General features: G+C 44.2%; 1 protein-coding gene across 2 annotated transcripts in view; it reads left to right on the top strand.

Moving 5' to 3' along the window:
• Positions 1-5,428: 5,428 nt before the first annotated feature.
• DPP4 (dipeptidyl peptidase 4) overlaps positions 5,429-19,966 on the top strand; it is a 59,551-nt gene continuing 45,013 nt past the window's right edge. For both annotated transcript variants that reach the window (XM_035132535.2, XM_035132551.2), the window contains exons 1-5: positions 5,429-5,722; positions 6,734-6,821; positions 16,139-16,228; positions 17,599-17,690; positions 18,200-18,274. In XM_035132535.2, the coding sequence (XP_034988426.1) occupies positions 5,717-5,722; positions 6,734-6,821; positions 16,139-16,228; positions 17,599-17,690; positions 18,200-18,274 (351 nt within the window). In that variant the 5' untranslated portion in view covers positions 5,429-5,716. The remainder of the gene's footprint in view (positions 5,723-6,733; positions 6,822-16,138; positions 16,229-17,598; positions 17,691-18,199; positions 18,275-19,966) is intronic.

Raw genomic sequence — 19,966 nt, 5'->3', positions numbered from 1 at the left:
CCTCGCGAGAAAAGGGAAAACTTGGCAGCTATGTATATTGTTCTTCTCCTGTACAAGGATATGAGTGTGGTTGTATGTCCAGAAAAATAAGAACCTTCTTCCTTCTTCTTCTTTGTCCACTTCTTAGGGATTTTCACATTGTACATTCAACAAGTGTACAATATGTGTACAGAAATACTTGAGCTGTACATTTGTATGGCTATTCACATGCAGTGTTCAATTACTGTGTGTGGGTGTGTGTGCAAAATAGCTGAGCTGAACAAATCAGTAAGTGTACTCTCTTTCACACAAACACTTGTACATGTGTAGCTAGTGAGTTTTGAAATAAATCACACTTTTGCGTCTCTTCATAGCATTTTGAATACCAGTTATTGTTTTCAGGTAATTAAATGAAATGGAAAACTCTTTAAAGCCTCTCCATGATAGATTTGCAATAGATTTTAGTTCTCATTATCAGAATGTGTTCTAAATATTTTTCTTCTTCTCATTATTAAATCCTGAGTTCTCAGAGTTTGTTTTTTTTAGACATATGCTTATTTCCTGGCAATGAACATTTGTGCCTATGCCTTGAATATATGGGTGCTTGCTTTGAAAGCTTTTAAGGGTGCAGGAAATTGTGCTTTTTGTTTACCCACATTTTTCCTATCCATTTGGGCATTATTAAAAAAATTTCGTACATGCCTTCCCTCATAATGAACACATTATCAGGTTCGGACATGGAAAAAATAATCAGCCCTTTGTCATAACTTTTTGGCAGGGTGAGGTGGATGGGGGAACGAGAAACAACAATCGGTGCAGAGGTAAGAGAAGAAATCTCGAACTTGCTGAAAGATTTATTGTGGCTGAAACAAACCAACTTTCCTTCCTGTTGGCGCTTATTATCAAATTGCAGGGCCAATACAGCTCTGACCAGAAAGCAGCTGCTTCCACTCCTGTTTTTTAAAGGCTGATCATGATGGCGACTGTTAAACAGAAATTTTATAAAAACCACCAGGCATAACGTTGACCTTAATCTGTTTAGCTACCATACCCTCACAAGGCATGATTAGCCAGTATGACATAGAATCATAGAGTTGGAAGAGACCACAAGGGCCATCCAGTCCAACCCCCTGCCAAGCAGGAAACACCATCAAAGCATTCTTGACATATGCCTGTCAAGCCTCTGCTTAAAGACCTCCAAAGAAGGAGACTCCACCACACTCCTTGGTAGCAAATTCCACTGCCGAACAGCTCTTACTGTCAGGAAGTTCCTCCTAATGTTTAGGTGGAATCTTCTTTCTTGTAGTTTGAATCCATTGCTCCGTGTCCGCTTCTCTGGAGCAGCGGAAAACAATATTTCTCCCTCCTCTATATGACATCCTTTTATATATTTGAACATGGCTATCATATCACCCCTTAACCTTCTCTTCTCCAGGCTAAATATACCCAGCTCCCTAAGCCGTTCCTCATAAGGTATCGTTTCCAGGCCTTTGACCATTTTGGTTGCCCTCTTCTGGACATGTTCCAGCTTATCTGTATCCTTCTTGAACTGTGGTGCCCAGAACTGGACACAGTACTCCAGGTGAGGTCTGACCAGAGCAGAATACAGTGGTACTATTACTTCCCTTGAACTAGATGCTATACTCCTATTGATGCAGCCCAGAATTGCATTGGCTTTTTTAGCTGCTGCATCACACTGCTGACTCATGTCAAGTTTGTGGTCTACCAAGACTCCTAGATCCTTTTCACGAGTACTGCTCTCAAGCCAGGTGTCTCCCATCCTGTATTTGTGCCTTTCATTTTTTTGCCCAAGTGTAGTACTTTACATAAAATGTTCAAGACAATCCCATATTTTCTTTATGCCTAACTGAATAGCATCTGTGCATGGTATTTCAAGCTGGTCTGCTTATAGAGGTCGGTTACAAGGCAACTTAAGGCAGGTGCAACTATTATGGCAATGGTAAGAAAACAAAAATAAGCCCCCAGAGGCTTTCTACCTGGCCCCTGGTTCCATGATTCTCATCACCTTACAATTATTATGCACCTTGGTGGTTTTCTCTCAAATGGACACAAGCAAAAGGAATCTGCTGGTGCCCTTTCAACCCTTCCTCAGCTGAAAATATGCTCATATTATAAACTTAGTTGCCTTTTAAGGATTTATGTCCATTTCTTGTCCACCAGGGTCATGGGTAAAGGTAAAGGGACCCCTGACCATTAGGTCCAGTCGTGACCGACTCTGGGGTTGCACGCTCATCTCGCATTATTGGCCGAGGGAGCCGGCGTATAGCTTCCAGGTCATGTGGCCAGCATGACAAAGCCGCTTCTGGCAAACCAGAGCAGCACATGGAAACGCCGTTTACCTTCCCGCTGTAGCGGTACCTATTTATCTACTTGCATTTTGACGTGCTTTCGAACTGCTAGGTTGGCAGGAGCTGGGACCAAGCAACGGGAGCTCACCCCGTCACAGGGATTCGAACCGCCGACCTTCTGATCAGCAAGCCCTAGGCTCAGTGGTTTAACCACAGCGCCACCTGGGTCCCACCAGGGTCATAGCTTCACCTTAATTATGGTGTACCCTCCCAAGAGGGGCTTGCCCTACATAGTGGTCCTTCTCTGTGCCGGCTAGAGACTTCATTTTCTCAAGATTTCAATTACATGCTTTTAGGCTGCAATGCTGTACACACGTCCCTGGAAGAAAGCCCCCCTAAATTCAATGGAACTGTATGGAACTGCAATTTTATCTATTGGCACTTATTGCTTTCCCCTCTGGCGGGTTTTTAGGCAGCATTATATTCTGTGCTTGCTTTAAAAACATACAAAAATACCACAAACTTTTAACGAGTAAAAAAAGGGGAGGATTCTTAAACTCGTTTTGCTGCTGCTTTCTGATTTTATCTTGGCTGTAATAATATATGAGGGACGCGGGTGGCACTGTGGTCTAAACCACAGAGCCTAGGGCTTGCCAATCAGAAGGTCGATGGATGAGCTCCCGTTGCTCGGTCCCTGCTCCTGCCAACCTAGCAGTTTGCACATCAAAGTCCAAGTAGATAAATAGGTACTGCTCTGGCAGGAAGGTAAATGACGTTTCCATGCGCTGTTCTGATTCGCCAGAAGCGGATTAGTCATGCTGGCCACATGACCAGCTGTACGGTGGCTCCCTTGGCCAGTAAAGCGAGATGAGCGCCACAACCCCTGAGTTGTCTGTGACTGGACCCTTTACCTTTACCTTAATAATATATGGTCTACTATGATATTGTGTTGTGACCCACTCAGAAGACTTAATTGAATAGTCAGTATACTAAGGTCATGTCATGTCAAAAATAATGTGACAAATAGCTGCCAACCCCATGTCACCAGTTTTTTAATGTCACAGCACTCCTGACTAAACAATATCCTTTTGCTTGCACAAGTGCTAGATGCAAATACACAAACTTACAAATGAGGATTGTAATCTATGTTCTATGGTAGTTATTAGAATAGGAACATGGGGTGCATTGATCAATTAATGTGTGTAAAACATGATCTTACATATGTCACTTTCATCACTCTTCCACGTCACTTTGCATATGTCATTTATTTCACACGTGCCATTTCTGGTTATATAACCATTTCTTGCATGTGTCATTTTTTTATAGACTTTTCAATGTGGTATATAATACATTATCTTGCATATATCATCCCACAAAGTTCTTCTGAAAAACGTACCTGCTTTTTATACTTTTCTTTTCAAGCTCATCCCCATTCAGAGGCTTGTGTTCTGTTAACATTTCCCAGGTATCTCAACTACTACCGTACCTTCAGGGAACTTCACATCCTTGGACTCTGAAATTTGGAATATCTATCCCGTACAACTCAAATAAGGTGCATTTCAGGAGGGGGAAATCCAAAGACAAAGATCATTTTAATGTTTCTGCTTCTGAAAGTTGAAGAACTGAAGGTTGTGCTTCTGTGTTTGCTTAGTGCAACCAAAATCCAATGTGGGGAATCCCCTCATAATGAGACAGATTCATGCAGCATAAAAATCAAAGAACTTCCTCTGTGATTCAGTACATGGATTCTGTTTCCAGTGGAAAAAAGTATGCAGCCTCTTTTTAATTATTTACCTTCTAACTTCCTCTATGCTAATCTGCCACAACATAATAATAAAAACCCTTGAAGGTCTTGTTATCATCTGAACCACTGGCTAGAGCAAGGTTTCCCAAACGTAGGTCTCCGACTGTTTTGGACTACAATTCCCATCATCCCTGCTAGCTAGGGATGGTAAGAGTTGTAGTCCAAGAACAGCTGGAGACCCAAGTTTGGGAAACTCTGGGCTAGAGCAAGGTGAATCTCTCACTCACCTGGAGCTCTGGCCAAGAACACATAGCTTCTGTGGAGGGGGGGTAGGAACCGCCAGGAGTTGCACTCCCCTATTTTCCCCTCCACTACATCACAGCATTTTGGGAGGCAGGTGGTGCTGTGGTCTAAACCAGTAAGCCTCTTGGGCTTGCTGATCAGAAGGTTGGCGGTTCAAATCCGCATAATGGGTTGAGCTCCCGTTGCTCTGTCCCAGCTCTTGCCAACCTAGCACTTGAAAGCATGCCAGTGCAAGTTGATAAATAGATAGCACTGTGGCGGGAAAATAAACAGCATTTCTGTGCTCTCTGGCTTCTATTGCACCTGAAGCGGTTTAGTCATGCTGACCACATTACCTGGAAACCTGTCTGTGGACAAACACCAGCTCCCTCGGCCTGAAAGCAAGATGAGCGCCACAACCCCATTGTCGCCTTTGACTGGACTTAACCGTCTAGAGGTCCTTTACCTTTTCCCCATGACAGCCTCTACCTCCATGATCATTCAATTGCCCATGAAGAAGCAACTGAACTGAGCTCAGAAGAATGGCTTCTTAGTGCCATGCTAGCCAAGTCTACTCATGCGTAAGTCCCATGGGGCTTACTCCTGAGTGGGTGGAGGAGTGGAGCCTAAAGAGAAATGAAAAAGAGAAAAATTGTCCAGTAGCACCTTATAGACCAACTAAGTTTGTTCTGGTATAAGCTTTCGTGTGCGTGCACACTTCTTCAGATACACATACCTGAAGAAGTGTGCATGCACACCAAAGCTTATACCACAACAAACTTAGTTGGTCTAAGGTGCTACTGGACAATTATTTATTTTATTTCGATTTCGATTGCGTCAGACGACGGCTACCTACCTGAATCTGAAAAAAGGGAAGTCAGCCAGGCCCTCCCACCTCATTTTAGAAACCGAACGCAGGGGCGTGGCCTAGTCACCTGCGCGCCTGCGCAAAGACTTGCGCCTACCTTCAACTCGCGCGCCAAATCCGGGCTTCCCTCACCTCAGCGCCCGTACTTTGAGGTCCTCCGATTCGCACAAGCTCTTCTCTTGCTTTACCTCAGGCCAGCTGGACTGGCGCCCACGGGGGGGGGAGAGACTATATCCCGCCCAAGCGCTCTCTGAGCGCCTCGCCTGCCTGGGATTCCCCGCCCCGCCGGGCTCCTCCCTCCGTCCCGTGCGCCTGGCTCCCTGTCCCGACCCGAGCGTGTTTGTGTGGCAGCCGGGAGGTTTTTGCTCCTTGCTTGGAAACCTCACTAATATTTAACGGGGCGCCGCCACTGCTGCTGACGGAGAACTTCTGCATATCCGGGAGCAAAGTCTTGCGCACTCGAGGCGAAACCGTGCACTTCTAGCGCTTCCCGACCTCAGCAGCTGCTGTTTCGCCCCTCGTCAAGCTCCCGCAATGAAGGTGAGTAGGCAGCGAGCCGTGTGGCTCTGGGGGCAAGTTCGGCCGCTTCTCTGGCGCGCGGGGCGACGGGAACTCGCCTCGGCCGCCTGACGAGGCTGTTCTTGTGCGAAGGCGGCGGCGGCGGCTCGGGCGCGCCTGGAGTTTGCTCCATTCCGGGCGCCTCGTGTATCTACGCGCGCGCGCACTCCCCCCCCCCCGGCTCCCTGGAAAGAGATGCTGGCTCACAGACGTACGGTCCTCGTTTTTCTTTCTCGCCAATGAAAACGCAAGGTTTCCCGTGGTCGCTCGTGGGGCTGGGCTGCGGGTGCAGATTCAAGAACGGAGCTTTGGGCAGTGGTGGAAGTTGCTTGCCTTCCCATCTGTTCTGATGCGATTTCAGGCGCGTGAAACACAAATAACCCCGAAAGTCTGCAGAGAGGGGCTGGGATGTTTATACTTCTGAAGTAAACATCAGGGGAAACGTTCTGAAAATAACAGCTGTTGGGACAGAGGTTGGATGACCATCTGTCATGGATGCTTTAGCTGAGATTCCTGCATGGCAAGGACTAGAGATGTGTGAAGACCTGGGGGGGGGGCGATGGAAGATATGCGTCCAAAACCCAAGTCGAAGAGCCTCCACTAGTTACAGTAGGGATGCAGTTCGAAAGCACATCAGTGCAAGTAGATAAATAGGTACTGCTGCAGCTGGAAAGTAAACGGCATTTTTGTGTGCTCTGGTTTCCGTCATGGTGTTCTGATGCACCAGAAGTGGTTTAGTCATGCTGGCCACATTAATAAGTAAATGTGAACTAAAAAGCGTTGCATCATATTCAATGTGGTGCTAATGTGAATCAGCATAAAGATATATTTTCTTTAAAAAGACACAACTCTTTAAGAAGGCACCATATATGGTAGGCCAGTTGTGGGTTGGATTTGATGCATGGGCATAATTGTCTATGATTGCCATGAAAATATATGTGCTCTTTATGCACATTACAAACTTCTTAACTTCTTTCTTTTTTCCCTTCCCAGACCATAGTGAAGTATCTGTTGGGATTTCTTGGTGTTGCAGTTCTCATTACAGCCATTGCTGTTCCTGTAGCTTTACTGACAAACCAAAGTAAGTTTGCAGCGTTAATTGTCTCTTGGTCGGTGATAGGAAGCAATTTGATACTCCAAGTGGCATGGAAAACCATAGGAGAGATCAGAATGTATGCCATTTCGTATCATATGAATGTATAACTTGAAAGTTAATATTCTCCAGGCATCATTTCAATTTAATGTTTCCGTCATTCAGTAAAAGGGTAGAGGTAATTTGGTCTGTTTGGGATGCTCTTAATGGCCTCACCTACAGCTTGTTTCCCTAAAATTCATCACCCTGGGCTCTTTTCTTCTCAACCTAAATCTGATCCTGCACTCAGTTAGGAGAAAAGCACTTGGAAAGAGCAGCTGTGGTGGAGAGGGAGGGGATAGGATAGAGGCAACTCCCCATTTATGCTGATACACCATGTGTATCAGCGGAAGCCATGTAAGCCCACTCCATTCCGCCCCCTTATGCCCTTGTCCCGTTCCACCCCTGCCCCTTCCCCCTTCCAGTGCCAAAAGCAGCATGCACGTCAGTGGTTGTGTGCATGCTGAGTGTGTGCAAACGGGGAGTTGCCCGTGCATTTTGCACCATGGTTGTGAATGATGGAGGCAAGTGGCATCCCATGAACTGATTTATTATAGCCTAAACTTGCATATGGGATGCGGGTGGCACTGTGGTCTAAACCACAGAGCCTAGGGCTTGCTGATCAGAACGTTGGCAGTCTGAATTCCCGCGACAGGGTGAGCTCCTGCTCGGTCCCAGCTCCTGCCAACCTAGCAGTTCGAAAGCACGTCAAAGTGCAAGTAGATAAATAGGTACCACTCCGGCGGGAAGGTAAACGATGTTTCTGTGTGCTGCTCTAGTTTTGCCAGAAGTGGCTTGGTCATGCTGGCCATGCTGGCATGGTGCTGCATGCTCTCTCCTTACTTTGTGATAGATTCAGTGGGCCATTCTTTTGGAAGCTACGCATTAGATTGCATTTGCAAAAAGTACAAAGTAAAAAAAAAAATCCTTCCTTACAAATGAAAATTTCATGACTTTCTTGACAGCAAACTTGCTGGAATGTATGGCTTTGTACATTTCTAGAATTTGTGGATCGAAGCAAGGTTGTAAAAAGGACCGAGACTGTAATTGGAGATAAATATTTTTAACGTTATAGAGGTCAAGCAGCAAACGATGCATGTGTATGCTTATAAAGAATGTGTAATTTTCTTTACCCTTTGTGCACTTCGTAATAAATATATTTTACAGTGCAGTGCCAAACATGGAGATGAAAGGCAGTTGCAATTTGTAGCTGATTTAAGGAAGTTTGTACTTTGTAGATTCAGAGAGAAAGTTTATATAGATACATAATGTTTTACACACACTAGCATTTGATGGTTTAAGAGCAATTACTTGATACATCTTTTAAACAATGTTTCCATATGAAAAAGTGAAGTGGAGTAAGAATATATGCTATAGTTTGCATAGTGGTCTTGGTGTGCAGACTACTAAACTTGTTCACATGGTTCCAAATGCTGGCTTTAGGCATTGGAATTCTGAAATTGCAGGAACATCAATATTTCTCCTGTAACCTTTGACAGTTTACACATTTTGGACAATGTCTATTTCAGTAAATTGGCTACAGATGTAATTACATATAATTGAAACAATTTTTTTATTTATTTTGGCAGTTAAAAATTATGGCAGCTAATGAGTTGCTAGGAAGTTCATAGCACTGTTAATTAACTCCTGGAAAGCTTTCCTTCTGAAGGCCAAGCTGGTTGTGATCGTGCCAGATCCGGGTGGTCACAATGAGCCCACTTGCACCCCAATCCTGTAAGAATGTGGGTGAGTGGTCCCCTTTCTGATAGCAAAAGGCATGTGGGGGGTATGGGAGTCCATCCTCTTTTATAAGTCTGAATACTCAGATTTTTCCTTAACCATTCAGCTGAACAAGCACTCATTAAATAACAGATACACTGACATATAGTTGTGTTTTCAGCTGTGTAACAAGCCTCCATTGATGTGAATAGGGAACCCCAGCTGCTTCGCCTGCATATCAGTCTGCTTGCAGATTTCTAGGCAATGAGCATGGTGTGTTGCAGGGCTGTAAAAAATTATTTTAAAATGTAAATTGCACATATTTTGAAAAACAACAACAACAACAAATAATATCCTCTGAAGAGCAAACAGGAGACAAAACAAAATAAGAATCTTGGGTGTGTGTGTGTGATATTTGTGGGCAAGCCAAACCAATCCAGATAACCTGGAACACATTCCACCCTTTGAACATTGGTCCAATGTTCTTGATTAAATCAAGGTTAAAAATGCAGCTGTAATCTCAAACAAGCCTTAAGTAGGATCAAAGTCCAGTCTAATTATGTTTGGTACAGCTTTTCAGTTTAAACGTTTTACTCTGCTTTATAAGAAATTAAAGCACTGAGTCCAAAAATTGCGAAGGAAAAAACCCACATGTGTCACAGGGGCGTTAACGGCTACTCTAGAGTAACGACTCTTCCACTCGTGGCCTTTTCATGATTTTATTGGTGCTGAGTATTTACAGTGCAGAGCAGTGCTATGTACATGATGTCAGTTATTTTTCTTCCAGCAAAATAGTCTCGGGATACTGAATCTCTGCCCCCGCCGTTTCCGGCGCAATTCTGGGGTTGGTGGGATGGGCCTTCCCCCCCCTTGCCTCCCACTTCCCATCTCCCGCTGGGCATGGGCTCCGCTACCTTGCCTGAGCCTCGGACCCCACTTCCTGAGTCACCGCTTGAGCTATCCCCCTCCCCACTACTACTGGCGCTGGGCGATGAGCTGGTGTGCAGAATGGGAGGGACCTGCCTGTATCTCTTGTCCCTCACAACATGGTTTTGCTAAAAGAAATAATCCTCTAGAAAAACAGAGACACTTCCTCTAGGATAAATTTCAGACTGTAGTCAATCGTGGCTTGAAGGCAAGTGCACGTAGAAGAATAGGATTTACTCTCCTGTAAGTATGGATATTTGGGACGCGGGTGGCACTGTGGTCTAAACCACAGAGCCTAGGGCTTGCCGATTGGAAGGTCAGTGGTTCGAATCCCTGCAACGGGGTGAGCTCCTGTGGCTTGGTCCCAGCTCCTGCCAACCTCAGAAGTGGCAGAGCTTCATGCTCTGGCACAGCGGACGGAGAGCAGGCGGGGGCAGGGCTGGCACGCGTCCTGGGGGCGTGGCATGCAGCCTAGTACGGGCGAGGGCGCAACTGCGATGGCACCCACTGGGATCGCGCTGTCGGGGGCAGTGCACTCCCCCCGCACTCCTCTTCCTCCACCAGTGTCCCTTGGCCAGTGAAGTAAGATGAACGCCACAACCCCAGAGTCGTTCATGACTGGACTCAACTGTCAGGGGTCCATTACCTTTTAAGTATGGATAGGAGTGTATCCTGAATCATGTAGAGTCGCAGTGGGCAACTGCCTTTGTGTGAGTGCATACTTGTGGCTCGCAGGGGCTGTCAGTAAGTTAATTTCTCAGAGTGTGCACAGTGACAGACTCCAGTGGCTTTTCTGTTTTAAGATCAGTTTTAACTGCTGCTTCTCTGTTTCTCTTCACTGCTAGTTGAGTTTGTTGCTGATTGTTTAATTTCTGCTGGATGTTATTATGTGAAACTATGATAAGTTGCCCTCTCCATCCTGTAGCTGTGGTCTGCAGAAGTTTCAGGGTGGATATACTGCCGCAGTGCTAGAGATGTGAAGGGCTTGGGCCAGTGTGGTGTAGTGGTTAAGAGCAGTAGACTCGTAATCTGGTGAATTGAGTTTGGGTCTCCGCTCCTCCACATGCAGCTGCTGGGTGACCTTGGGCTAGTCACACTTCTTTGAAGTCTCTCAGCCCCATTCACCTCACAGAGTGTTTGTTGTGGGGGAGGAAGGGAAAGGAGAATGTTAGCCGCTTGGAGACTCCTCCGGGTATCAAATTGGGATATAAAGCGGGATATCAAATCCAAACTTCTTCTTCTTCTTCGGGGTGTGTGTGTTGAAATAATTGTGTGTACTGGGGAAGTTTTCCAGTATAAATACACTACTAATGCACTGTTATCACATCAGTAACATGTTACAGGTGCCCTGCTACGAGTCTTCATTGGGCATTCATTCTGTTTTGTTTGTGGGGAGGTTACACAATAATTAGCATTCATCCTGATTTGCTTACAGGATGTTTATACATCCTGTGTATTCCCATTATTCATTCATTCCACACTTCTCTGTGCATGTACACATCACTTTCTGAGAAGGATTGTGTCTGTTTCTTTTTTAAAGTGGAATCTGAAGGCAGCCCTGTATAGGGAAGTTTTTTAAGGTTTAATGTTTTGTTATGTTATATATATAGAATGTTGGAATCCCCCCCAGAGTGGCTGGGGAAACCTAGTCAGAGGGGCAGGATCTAAATAAAAAAAAATGTTGTTGTTGTGCTCCTAGAGGGATGGAGTGCTGTAATCCACTTGAATTGTGCAAACCTTAATTTCCTGGTGTGTGCTTGAATCATTTCTGTGAAATGCTGTCAATCTGGAGATGTGCTAGGCTTTGGGAAGATTAAGAACAGTCTAATATGAAATGTGCTTCCTATCAAAGGAGGGTTCTGATTTAGTACAAGGGGAAGTAAGTTTAAGTTCATGGCCACAGAGACGTGTGTGTGCAAGCCTCAGACTATGTAAGGCATTGGTAATTATACCTTAATGCTGTTTTGTAGATTTACAGCACCATAAGTGCATGTAAGATTGCATGAATACTTGAAAAAGTGAAACACACTGAAGGAACATTAAGGCTGTAATCCTTTGCCCACTTACCTGGTAGTTAGGTAAAGGGGCCCCTGACCATCAGGTCCAGTCATGTCCGGCTCTGGGGTTGCGGCGCTCATCTCGCTCTCAGGGCTGGTGGGTCCATTTAGGCGAACTAGGCAGTTGCCTAGAGCGCGTAAATGGAGGGGGCGCAAAACCTCGCAAAAACCCCACGCCGCCGCCGCCCCACGGCGCACGCTCGCGCTCCTCCCGCCAATGGAGGTCCTATGGAGCGCGAGCCAAAAGGAGCGCTCAGCGCCCTCCCGCCTATGGAGGGGACGCTGTGAGCTCCTCAGCGGCTGCAACGGTGAGCGGTGGCGGTTCAGCTATGGGCGCTGCTGCCCACCGCCGCTCGGTCGCTTGCTGCAACTGCCGCTGAGGAGCTCACAGCATGCCCTCCATAGGCGGGAGGGCGCTGAGCTCTCCTTTTGGCTTGCGCTCCTCCCGCCTATGGAGGGGACACAGGGGCGCCAGGAGGTGATTTTGCCTAGGGCGCAAAAAGCCCTAGCACTGGCCCTGCTTGCTCTATAGGCCGAGGAAACCGGCGTTTGTCCACAGACAGCTTCCGGGTCATGTGGCCAGCATGACAAAGCTGCTTCTGGTGAACCAGAGCAGCGCACGGAAACGCCGTTTACCTTCCCGCCGGAGCGGTCCCTATTTATCTACTTGCACTTTGATGTGCTTTCGAATTGCTAGGTGGGCAAGAGCTGGGCTCACCCCGTTGCAGGGATTTGAACCGCCAACCTTCTGATCAGCAAGCCCTAGACTCTGTGGTTTAACCCACAGTGCCACCTGAGTTCAATGGGTTAGGCCCATTGAAATAACTTCAGAGTAGATGTGTATAGGTGTTAACTATAAAAGACTGCAAATTGTATACTGATGATGTCAATAATATGCTGCCCATATGACCGGGTTACCCCAGCCGCTCTAGGTGGCTCCCAGCAAAATATTAAAAACACAATAAAACACCAAACATTAACAATTATATGTTCAGATATTGCTATTTTGTTAACAATTTGTTATTTGTCCTTTAATTGGTGTGCCGTTGCTGTTAGAAGACTTAGATGGTGCAGAGATACCTAGTGTTATATAATAATGTAACATGTTATTACTTTAAATTGAGATAACACTCTATCTACCTCACTATGGCAACCGTGACTTGTAATGGCTAATCAGAATTTCGGTTGCATCCTTTCCTAGCTCATCTACTTGAGATTCCTTACCTGATATTTCCAAAACCTGAACCTGGGAGCTTTTGTGTGCATTATATTATGGAGCCCCACTGTGCATGTCTTCTCACTCCCATATACGAAGTGCTGCTATAACCAAGTCAGAAAAGTTTAGCTTTGCAGCTACCAACTCCAGCTGATGGCACCTCCACAAGGCAGGGGCCTTATCCCATGAAGCTATCATAAAAGGAACCTGAAATACATTTTGGGAGTCGCACTTCTGTGTTCACAGACAGTAGAGACAGTAGATAATACATTTCAGGTGCTACTTGCTAGCCAGTTCTTGGTGCTCTGCTCAGAACAGCCTTCCTGTTTTCTGATTGTGCAGTGAATTGTTGACATGGCATTAAAAAAAATAGAAGAAAGATATGAGTGACAAATATGTACATTATGTAGAGTAGAACATTTGCATCTTACAGTGCTTTAAAGCTGTGTTTTGAGTATGCAGTTTTGTGTGAGGCATCTCCTACTACACCACTTCTCCTTATTTTTGGTATCAGTTCCTCACACAAATGTTCTTAATTTCCTGCAATGGGTGGGGCGGAAGAATGAAAAATGAGAGAGAAATAGTAATCAGCTGAATGCTAATACAAATTAGGATGCAATCAAAGGCATAGTACAGAGGTGCTCTGGTGCTCTCTTTCACCCGATAAACATCATATTTTTGAGGTCAGTGTCCTAAACAGACTTGCTTAGGAATAAATTTGCTTGACAGTGAGATTTCTTAGGTATCCTTTACCATGAAGTGCCAGTTAGTCACCAAACAAAGAAATTATAAAAACAGTTTAAAACTCTTCTATAATTAAGAAAACAGCTTAAGTAGTTCCAATTCAGATGCAGACTGGAATACGTTACACTGAACCGACTAGACATTCGGATAATTGGGCAAATGCAACAACAGACAGAGTTCTTGCACCTTTAATAGTTGAATAGAAGACGAAATTTCAGTTTGCAGCTGCTGAAATCTTCTCTTCTATACAAATGTTAAAGGTGCAAGAAGCCTGACCATTTGCACAAGACTACTCTATTTTCTTTACTTTACAGATTTTATTTACTTTCCAGATCGGTGTCACAGATAAAATCCAGGAATCAATATCTGAGATAAAATTCAGAACTCAGGTATGCAATATGTGCATAAGCAGACTGGACTTTCCATAGTTCAAACCATGCTCATGGTGGCACACACACACACACACACACACGGAGAGAGATAGAGTATGCAATAACTATGTATGTTTTGGTAGCCTGCAAAATATCAACACAGAAACTAAACATAGTACCAGACAACAAAACAAAATGGCACAGGCTTAACCATAAAAAGACAAACAAACCTCAATCAGGATGAAATGCCAATTTAAATATAAGATGCTAATCTTATATTTGCATCCCAGTTGAGTAGGAATATCGCTGCAGCTCATGATGTATTGATTAAATTTAAGATGCCTTGTATTGTTTACCTGGTATTGTAAGACCATTTAAAACTTAAAAGCTTGGTTGGCACTAGTTGTAGCCAGTGAAGAGCTGCTACCTGTTTATTCAAGTTGGAATTGGTGTTCTGATTTAGGTAAGCAGCTAAGCTTGTTTGGTTTTGGTAATCGTGTGAGTTGCTCGCTCTCTTGAGGGTGCTATCTACTATCAGAGAAGCTCAAGTAGGGATGGTAGTAGACTAAGAGAATGTGCTTGCTGCTTCAAGAAGAGCCATGGAGGGTCCTGATTGCTGGGTGATCTGGTCACACGGTATTGCCACAACATAAGATGATGCACTGTGGATGGGATGCAATATACTTTCATTTTCTCATGACCTACACTAGGAGAAAACTGAATATTTCTAGGCAACCCTTCTCTCTCTCTCTCTCTTTTTGCTATAATAATATCTGATGTAGGATGCTGAACTGCAAAGGTACCAGTAGTTCTTTGTAATTCTTTCTGCTACTCCACACCTGGGGCAATATTATCTGCCAAATATCTAGTGGTACTTAAATATTGCAACCAAATTTTTAAGGATGGTTCCTTATATCAGAGAGCAACTGCGGCCCGCCCCCTTCCACCCAGCTAAAGGCTACTTTGAATCAGTATGGTGGACTGAACCTTTCAAGTCTGCATGGACTTTAACCAAATTATGCATGATGGTTCTTGAGATCAAAGAGCAGGTTTTTGTCTGTGTTTGGAAACAACTCAACACCATTTGGAATCAAGATAGCAGACTGAACGTTTTCAAAACTGCACTGATTTTTTTTTGGTGTCTTAGAATTCCCAAGCAGCACTGAGTACAGTACAAGACTGCTAGCCATCTATAAATAGCAGAGAGTGCCCAGCTCTACTTGGGAATTAGTAGGAGAAAAAAGTGACTTGAATAATTTTTGAGTTTGGACCTAACATAGCAGACTGAAGCTTTCAAAACTGATTTCTTGGTTTCTTAGAGTTCTTAAGCAACACCATATATGACATCTCATTACTAGCAGCCTCACATGCTCATATTAAGCATAAAGTTTAATGGCAGCAGAATTTATATGAAAAATGGGTATAAACAGATTTGCATGTTTTTCTGCTGCACTATACTTTTGTCCTTATCTTAGTCCAAAGTAGTTATAACCTTTAGTACTTCAAAATAGTGCTGTGCTACTCATCACATTTTTGCCTTGCTATCTAGAAATGCTAGGTGATTTTACTATTCTTGGAATAATTAATGAAGGAGAGGGAAGTTGAACCTATAGATTATTAAAATTCCTTCAGTAGCACCTTAAAGACCAACTAAGTTTTTATTTTGGTATGAGCTTTCATGTGCATGCACACTTCATCAGATACCTGGACTTCCATTTCATGTGGCTCAATGTGGTGCCTTCCATAGTTCTAGTTACAGGTAGGTAGCCATGTTGGTCTGAGTCGAAGCAAAATAAAAAAATTCCTTCAGTAGCACCTTAAAGACCAACTAAGTTTTTATTTTGGTATGAGCTTTCGTGTGCATGCACACTTCGTCAGATATACCATATACCAGCTCATACCAAAATAAAAACTTAGTTGGTCTTTAAGGTGCTACTGAAGGAATTTTTTTATTTTGCTTCGACTCAGACCAACACGGCTACCTACCTGTAACTAGAACTATAGATTTTTCTTTGACTTTTTCAATAATGCTTTTTTTTTTTTTGGTGGGGTTCAATCATGAGAGACCATAGTGATGGTGCAAACCACAAATCTCAAATCATTGTTGCAAGCATGATTGTAATCAAGGCATTTTATTTGCAAATAGTATATTCTGTATTGGGCTATAAACAGATTCACTTTTGATGATGATATCGAACACAAGCAATCTTGCCTTTTTCCTTTTATACACAGGTTCTCCTGACCCCCGCAGGACATTTACTCTACAAGATTATTTAAGTGGCAATTTTCAATACAAATCTTTCAACTTACAGTGGATTTCAGGTAATGGGCATGCATTTCTTGTCTGCATTAGGGCTACTAATGATACATGATACAAAGAAAAAAAGTTGTTTGCAAAATATGTGCAAACACAGAGAATGGGTACTGGGGCATATTTTTACTTCTGAATACATTAACTATGTATTCAGATACAATGTTAGTATTTATGATAATACTTTTCATGTTTATACTGCCTTTACTCCAACAGGAGGCTAGGGTAGGGAACAACACAAAAATACTAACCATGAGATCCAATAATTAAAAACATCTAAAAATATATAGAATCTAAAATAGAATAAAAAACAATGCTAGCTGATGACATTCCAATAAACATTCATGTATCAAATGCTTGGGCAAACAGGTAGTGTCTTTAAGTTGAAGCAGCATCAACACACTTCCCCAGGAAACAAGAAGTAGGCATGGAGAACTTTGTGCCCCATGAGTACTACTCATCACTGAGTCTTACTGAATGGCTTCCTATGTTTTCCCTTGTTGTTGTTGTTTAGTCATGTCCAACTCTTCGTGACCCCATGGACCAGAGCACGCCAGGCACTCCTGTCTTTCACTGCCTCCCGCAGTTTGGTCAGACTCATGTTAGTAGCTTTGAGAACACTGTCCAACCATCTCATCCTCTGTCGTCCCCTTCTCCTTGTGCCCTCCATCTTTCCCAACATCAGGGTCTTTTCCAGGGAGTCTTCTCTTCTCATGAGGTGGCCAAAGTATTGGAGCCTCAGCTTCACAATCTGTCCTTCCAGTGAGCACTCAGGGCTGATTTCCTTAAGAATGGATAGGTTTGATCTTCTTGCAGTCCATGGGACTCTCAAGAGTCTCATCCAGCACCATAATTCAAAAGCATAAATTCTTTGGTGATCAGCCTTCTTTCTGGTCCAGCTCTCACTTCCATACATCACTACTGGGGAAACCAAAGCTTTATCTATACCAGGCATCCCCAAACTTCGGCCCTCCAGATGTTTTGGACTACAATTCCCATCTTCCCCAACCACTGGTCCTGTTAGCTAGGAATCATGGGAGTTGTAGGCCAAAACATCTGGAGGGCCGCAGTTTGGGGATGCCTGATCTATACAGACCTTTGTCGGCAAGGTGATGTCTCTGCTTTTTAAGATGCTGTCTAGGTTTGTCATTGCTTTTCTCTCAAGAAGCAGACGTCTTTTAATTTCGTAACTGCTGTCACCATCTGCAGTGATCATGGAACCCAAGAAAGTAAAATCTCTCACTGCCTCCATTTCTTCCCCTTCTATTTGCCAGGAGGTGATGGGATTAGTTTTTTTGATGTTGAGCTTCAGACCATATTTTGTGCTCTACTCTTTCACCCTCATTAAAAGGTTCTTTAATTCCTCCTCACTTTCCCTTAGGAAATCAGTATCTCCACACAGCAGAAAACAACCTTTTACTCTTCAATGCTGATGATGGAACAGAATCTGAAATATTGTCAAATGCCACCTTAGTAAGTATCACAGTCCTTGTTTGTCTACTTCTGATAAACTAGTACCACAGCCATTCTGTCTTTAAGGCTTTTATTTTGCCTGATATTTACAATGTGATTCAGTATCAAGAATACATGTCCTATCAGTCTGACGAAGATTATCCCAATGCCTGGCGTCTGCTCCTCCCCCAGCATAGTAAGCGTGGGATTCCTGCCCTCCTCCCTTTGTGCCTGCACACCTTGGAATGTCTTAAGTCAGGCATGAACTTAAAAGGGTGAGGCATCTCCCCGCTGGACACTTCCCCTGATCCCTCCCCCTGATGTCCTGTCTGAGGTTGCAGTAAGGGCTCTAGGATGCTGCCTGAGCCAGGGTGCCTCTCTTCTGCGATTGTCAGGGAATGCTCACTGCTAGAACAATCCCTGACAGTAAGTTTTTATGAATACCACACACTTCTTCCACTCAAAACAGCTACAGTTTGAGTATTTTTTTAATGTGTCTTTCTATTAATGCCTTTTTCTTTCATCAACAGACCTATTACAATAGTTCAGAGATCATATTGTCCCCTGACCGAAAATTTGCTCTTCTGCGATACAATTATGAGAAGGTACCAGAGACAGCCTACTTTTCTCTTTTGTTTCATCTCTTTCATATTAGTAGAAAAGTTCCAGGTTTTGTATAATATCGATTCACTTGGGCCTTTTGGTATATCAGGACTAGGGAAATGTTTTTAATGCCAACATGCTTGGGCCAGTTACTTTGCATTGCACACATCCTGCAGTGTAGTCCAGTGTTGGATATTTGTTTTGATTTTTTGGGGAAATGCAGTTGGGAGGGATGTTTATTGTAGTAGCAACAAGAGGGTGACTAATTGCTTTCTCGTTCATTGGGAAAATAGGGGGATTCTTTGGGGTGGGCTGTTGCTGCTGGCATAAACAATTAAATGAATATATTTACTTCAAAAATACAAATCAATTTTGCTAAAAAGGGTGGGGGGGTGGTTGCTGATAATACAGCTGCAGCTATGAAAAGGTATAAATAATCATTAAGTGCAAGAAGCACGGGCAACTAAACCTTAGTTGCTAAAAAGCTTATTGTCTCTTTTGACCCACACCTCTAGACATCTATCTGTATGCTTGATTTTGCACTGAATGTCACACTGCTATTTTAAGATTAACATATTACCAGCAATAACACAAAGGACCCATACCTGTCTCTCCAGCTCCATGATAGGATAGGCAGGGGGTACAGAATCATTCTTGTCAAGCTCATCTTCATAGTCTAGTAGCGTAAGGAGGTGGGGAACAACCAGCACAAGTCTTTAAATTGTACAGTCATACCTTAGAAGTCGAACAGAATCCATTCCGGAAGTCCATTCAACTTCCAAAGCATTCGACTTCCAAAGTGCAGCTTCAGAAGCCCCGTTGGACGTTCAGCTTCCAGAAGAATGTCCAAAAACCAGAACAGTCACTTCCGGGTTTCAGTCGTTCAAGAGCCAAAACATTCGAGAACTAGGCTGTTCAAAAACCAAGGTACGACTGTACTCACAGAATAGGCACATTTGGTAGTGGGGGAATAACCTAACAGAATGTAATAATAGACAGTACAGGTAAAGGGACCCCTGACTGTTAGGTCCAGTCATGGACGTCTCTGGGGTTGCGGCGCTCATCTTGCTTTACTGGCCGAGGGAGCTGGCGTACAGCTTCCGGGTCATGTGGCCAGCATGACTAAGCCGCTTCTGGCAAACCAGAGCAGTGCAGGGAAACGCTGCTTACCTTCCCGCCGGAGTGGTACCAGCTTGACTAAGCCACTTCTGGCAAACCAGAGCAGTGCATGGAAACACCGTTTACCTTCCCACCGGAGCGGTACCTATTTATCTACTTGCACTTTGACATGCTTTCGAACTGCTAGGTTGGCAGGAGCAGGGACCAAGCAACGGGAGCTCACCCTGTCATGGGGATTTGAACTGCCAACCTTCCAATCGGCAAGCCCTAGGCTCTGTGGTTTAGACCACAGCGCCACCCGCATACGGAGCCATTGTACAGCCATTGGTGCTAGATTACTCTGACCACCCTATGAAAGCTTTGGGTTGTGTGGGCAAATACACTTACAGCCCTTAGATGAGAAACCTGTTCCAGCTTGAGGGCCACATTCCAGTGGTGCGAAGGGCCAGAGGCATAAGCAAGCAGAGAAATGAATGTGAAATGTTGTATTTGTACAGTAGGCTAGTTTCAACACACACTCATGCATCCCTCCACCCTCCAGCCAGACAAGCAAGAGTCTTACTCAGAGTTCAAGA

Source organism: Zootoca vivipara, chromosome 1 (genome assembly GCF_963506605.1).
Source record: "Zootoca vivipara chromosome 1, rZooViv1.1, whole genome shotgun sequence".
NCBI classification, from domain to species: domain Eukaryota; kingdom Metazoa; phylum Chordata; class Lepidosauria; order Squamata; family Lacertidae; genus Zootoca; species Zootoca vivipara.
This window is presented reverse-complemented; position numbering and strand designations above follow the sequence as displayed.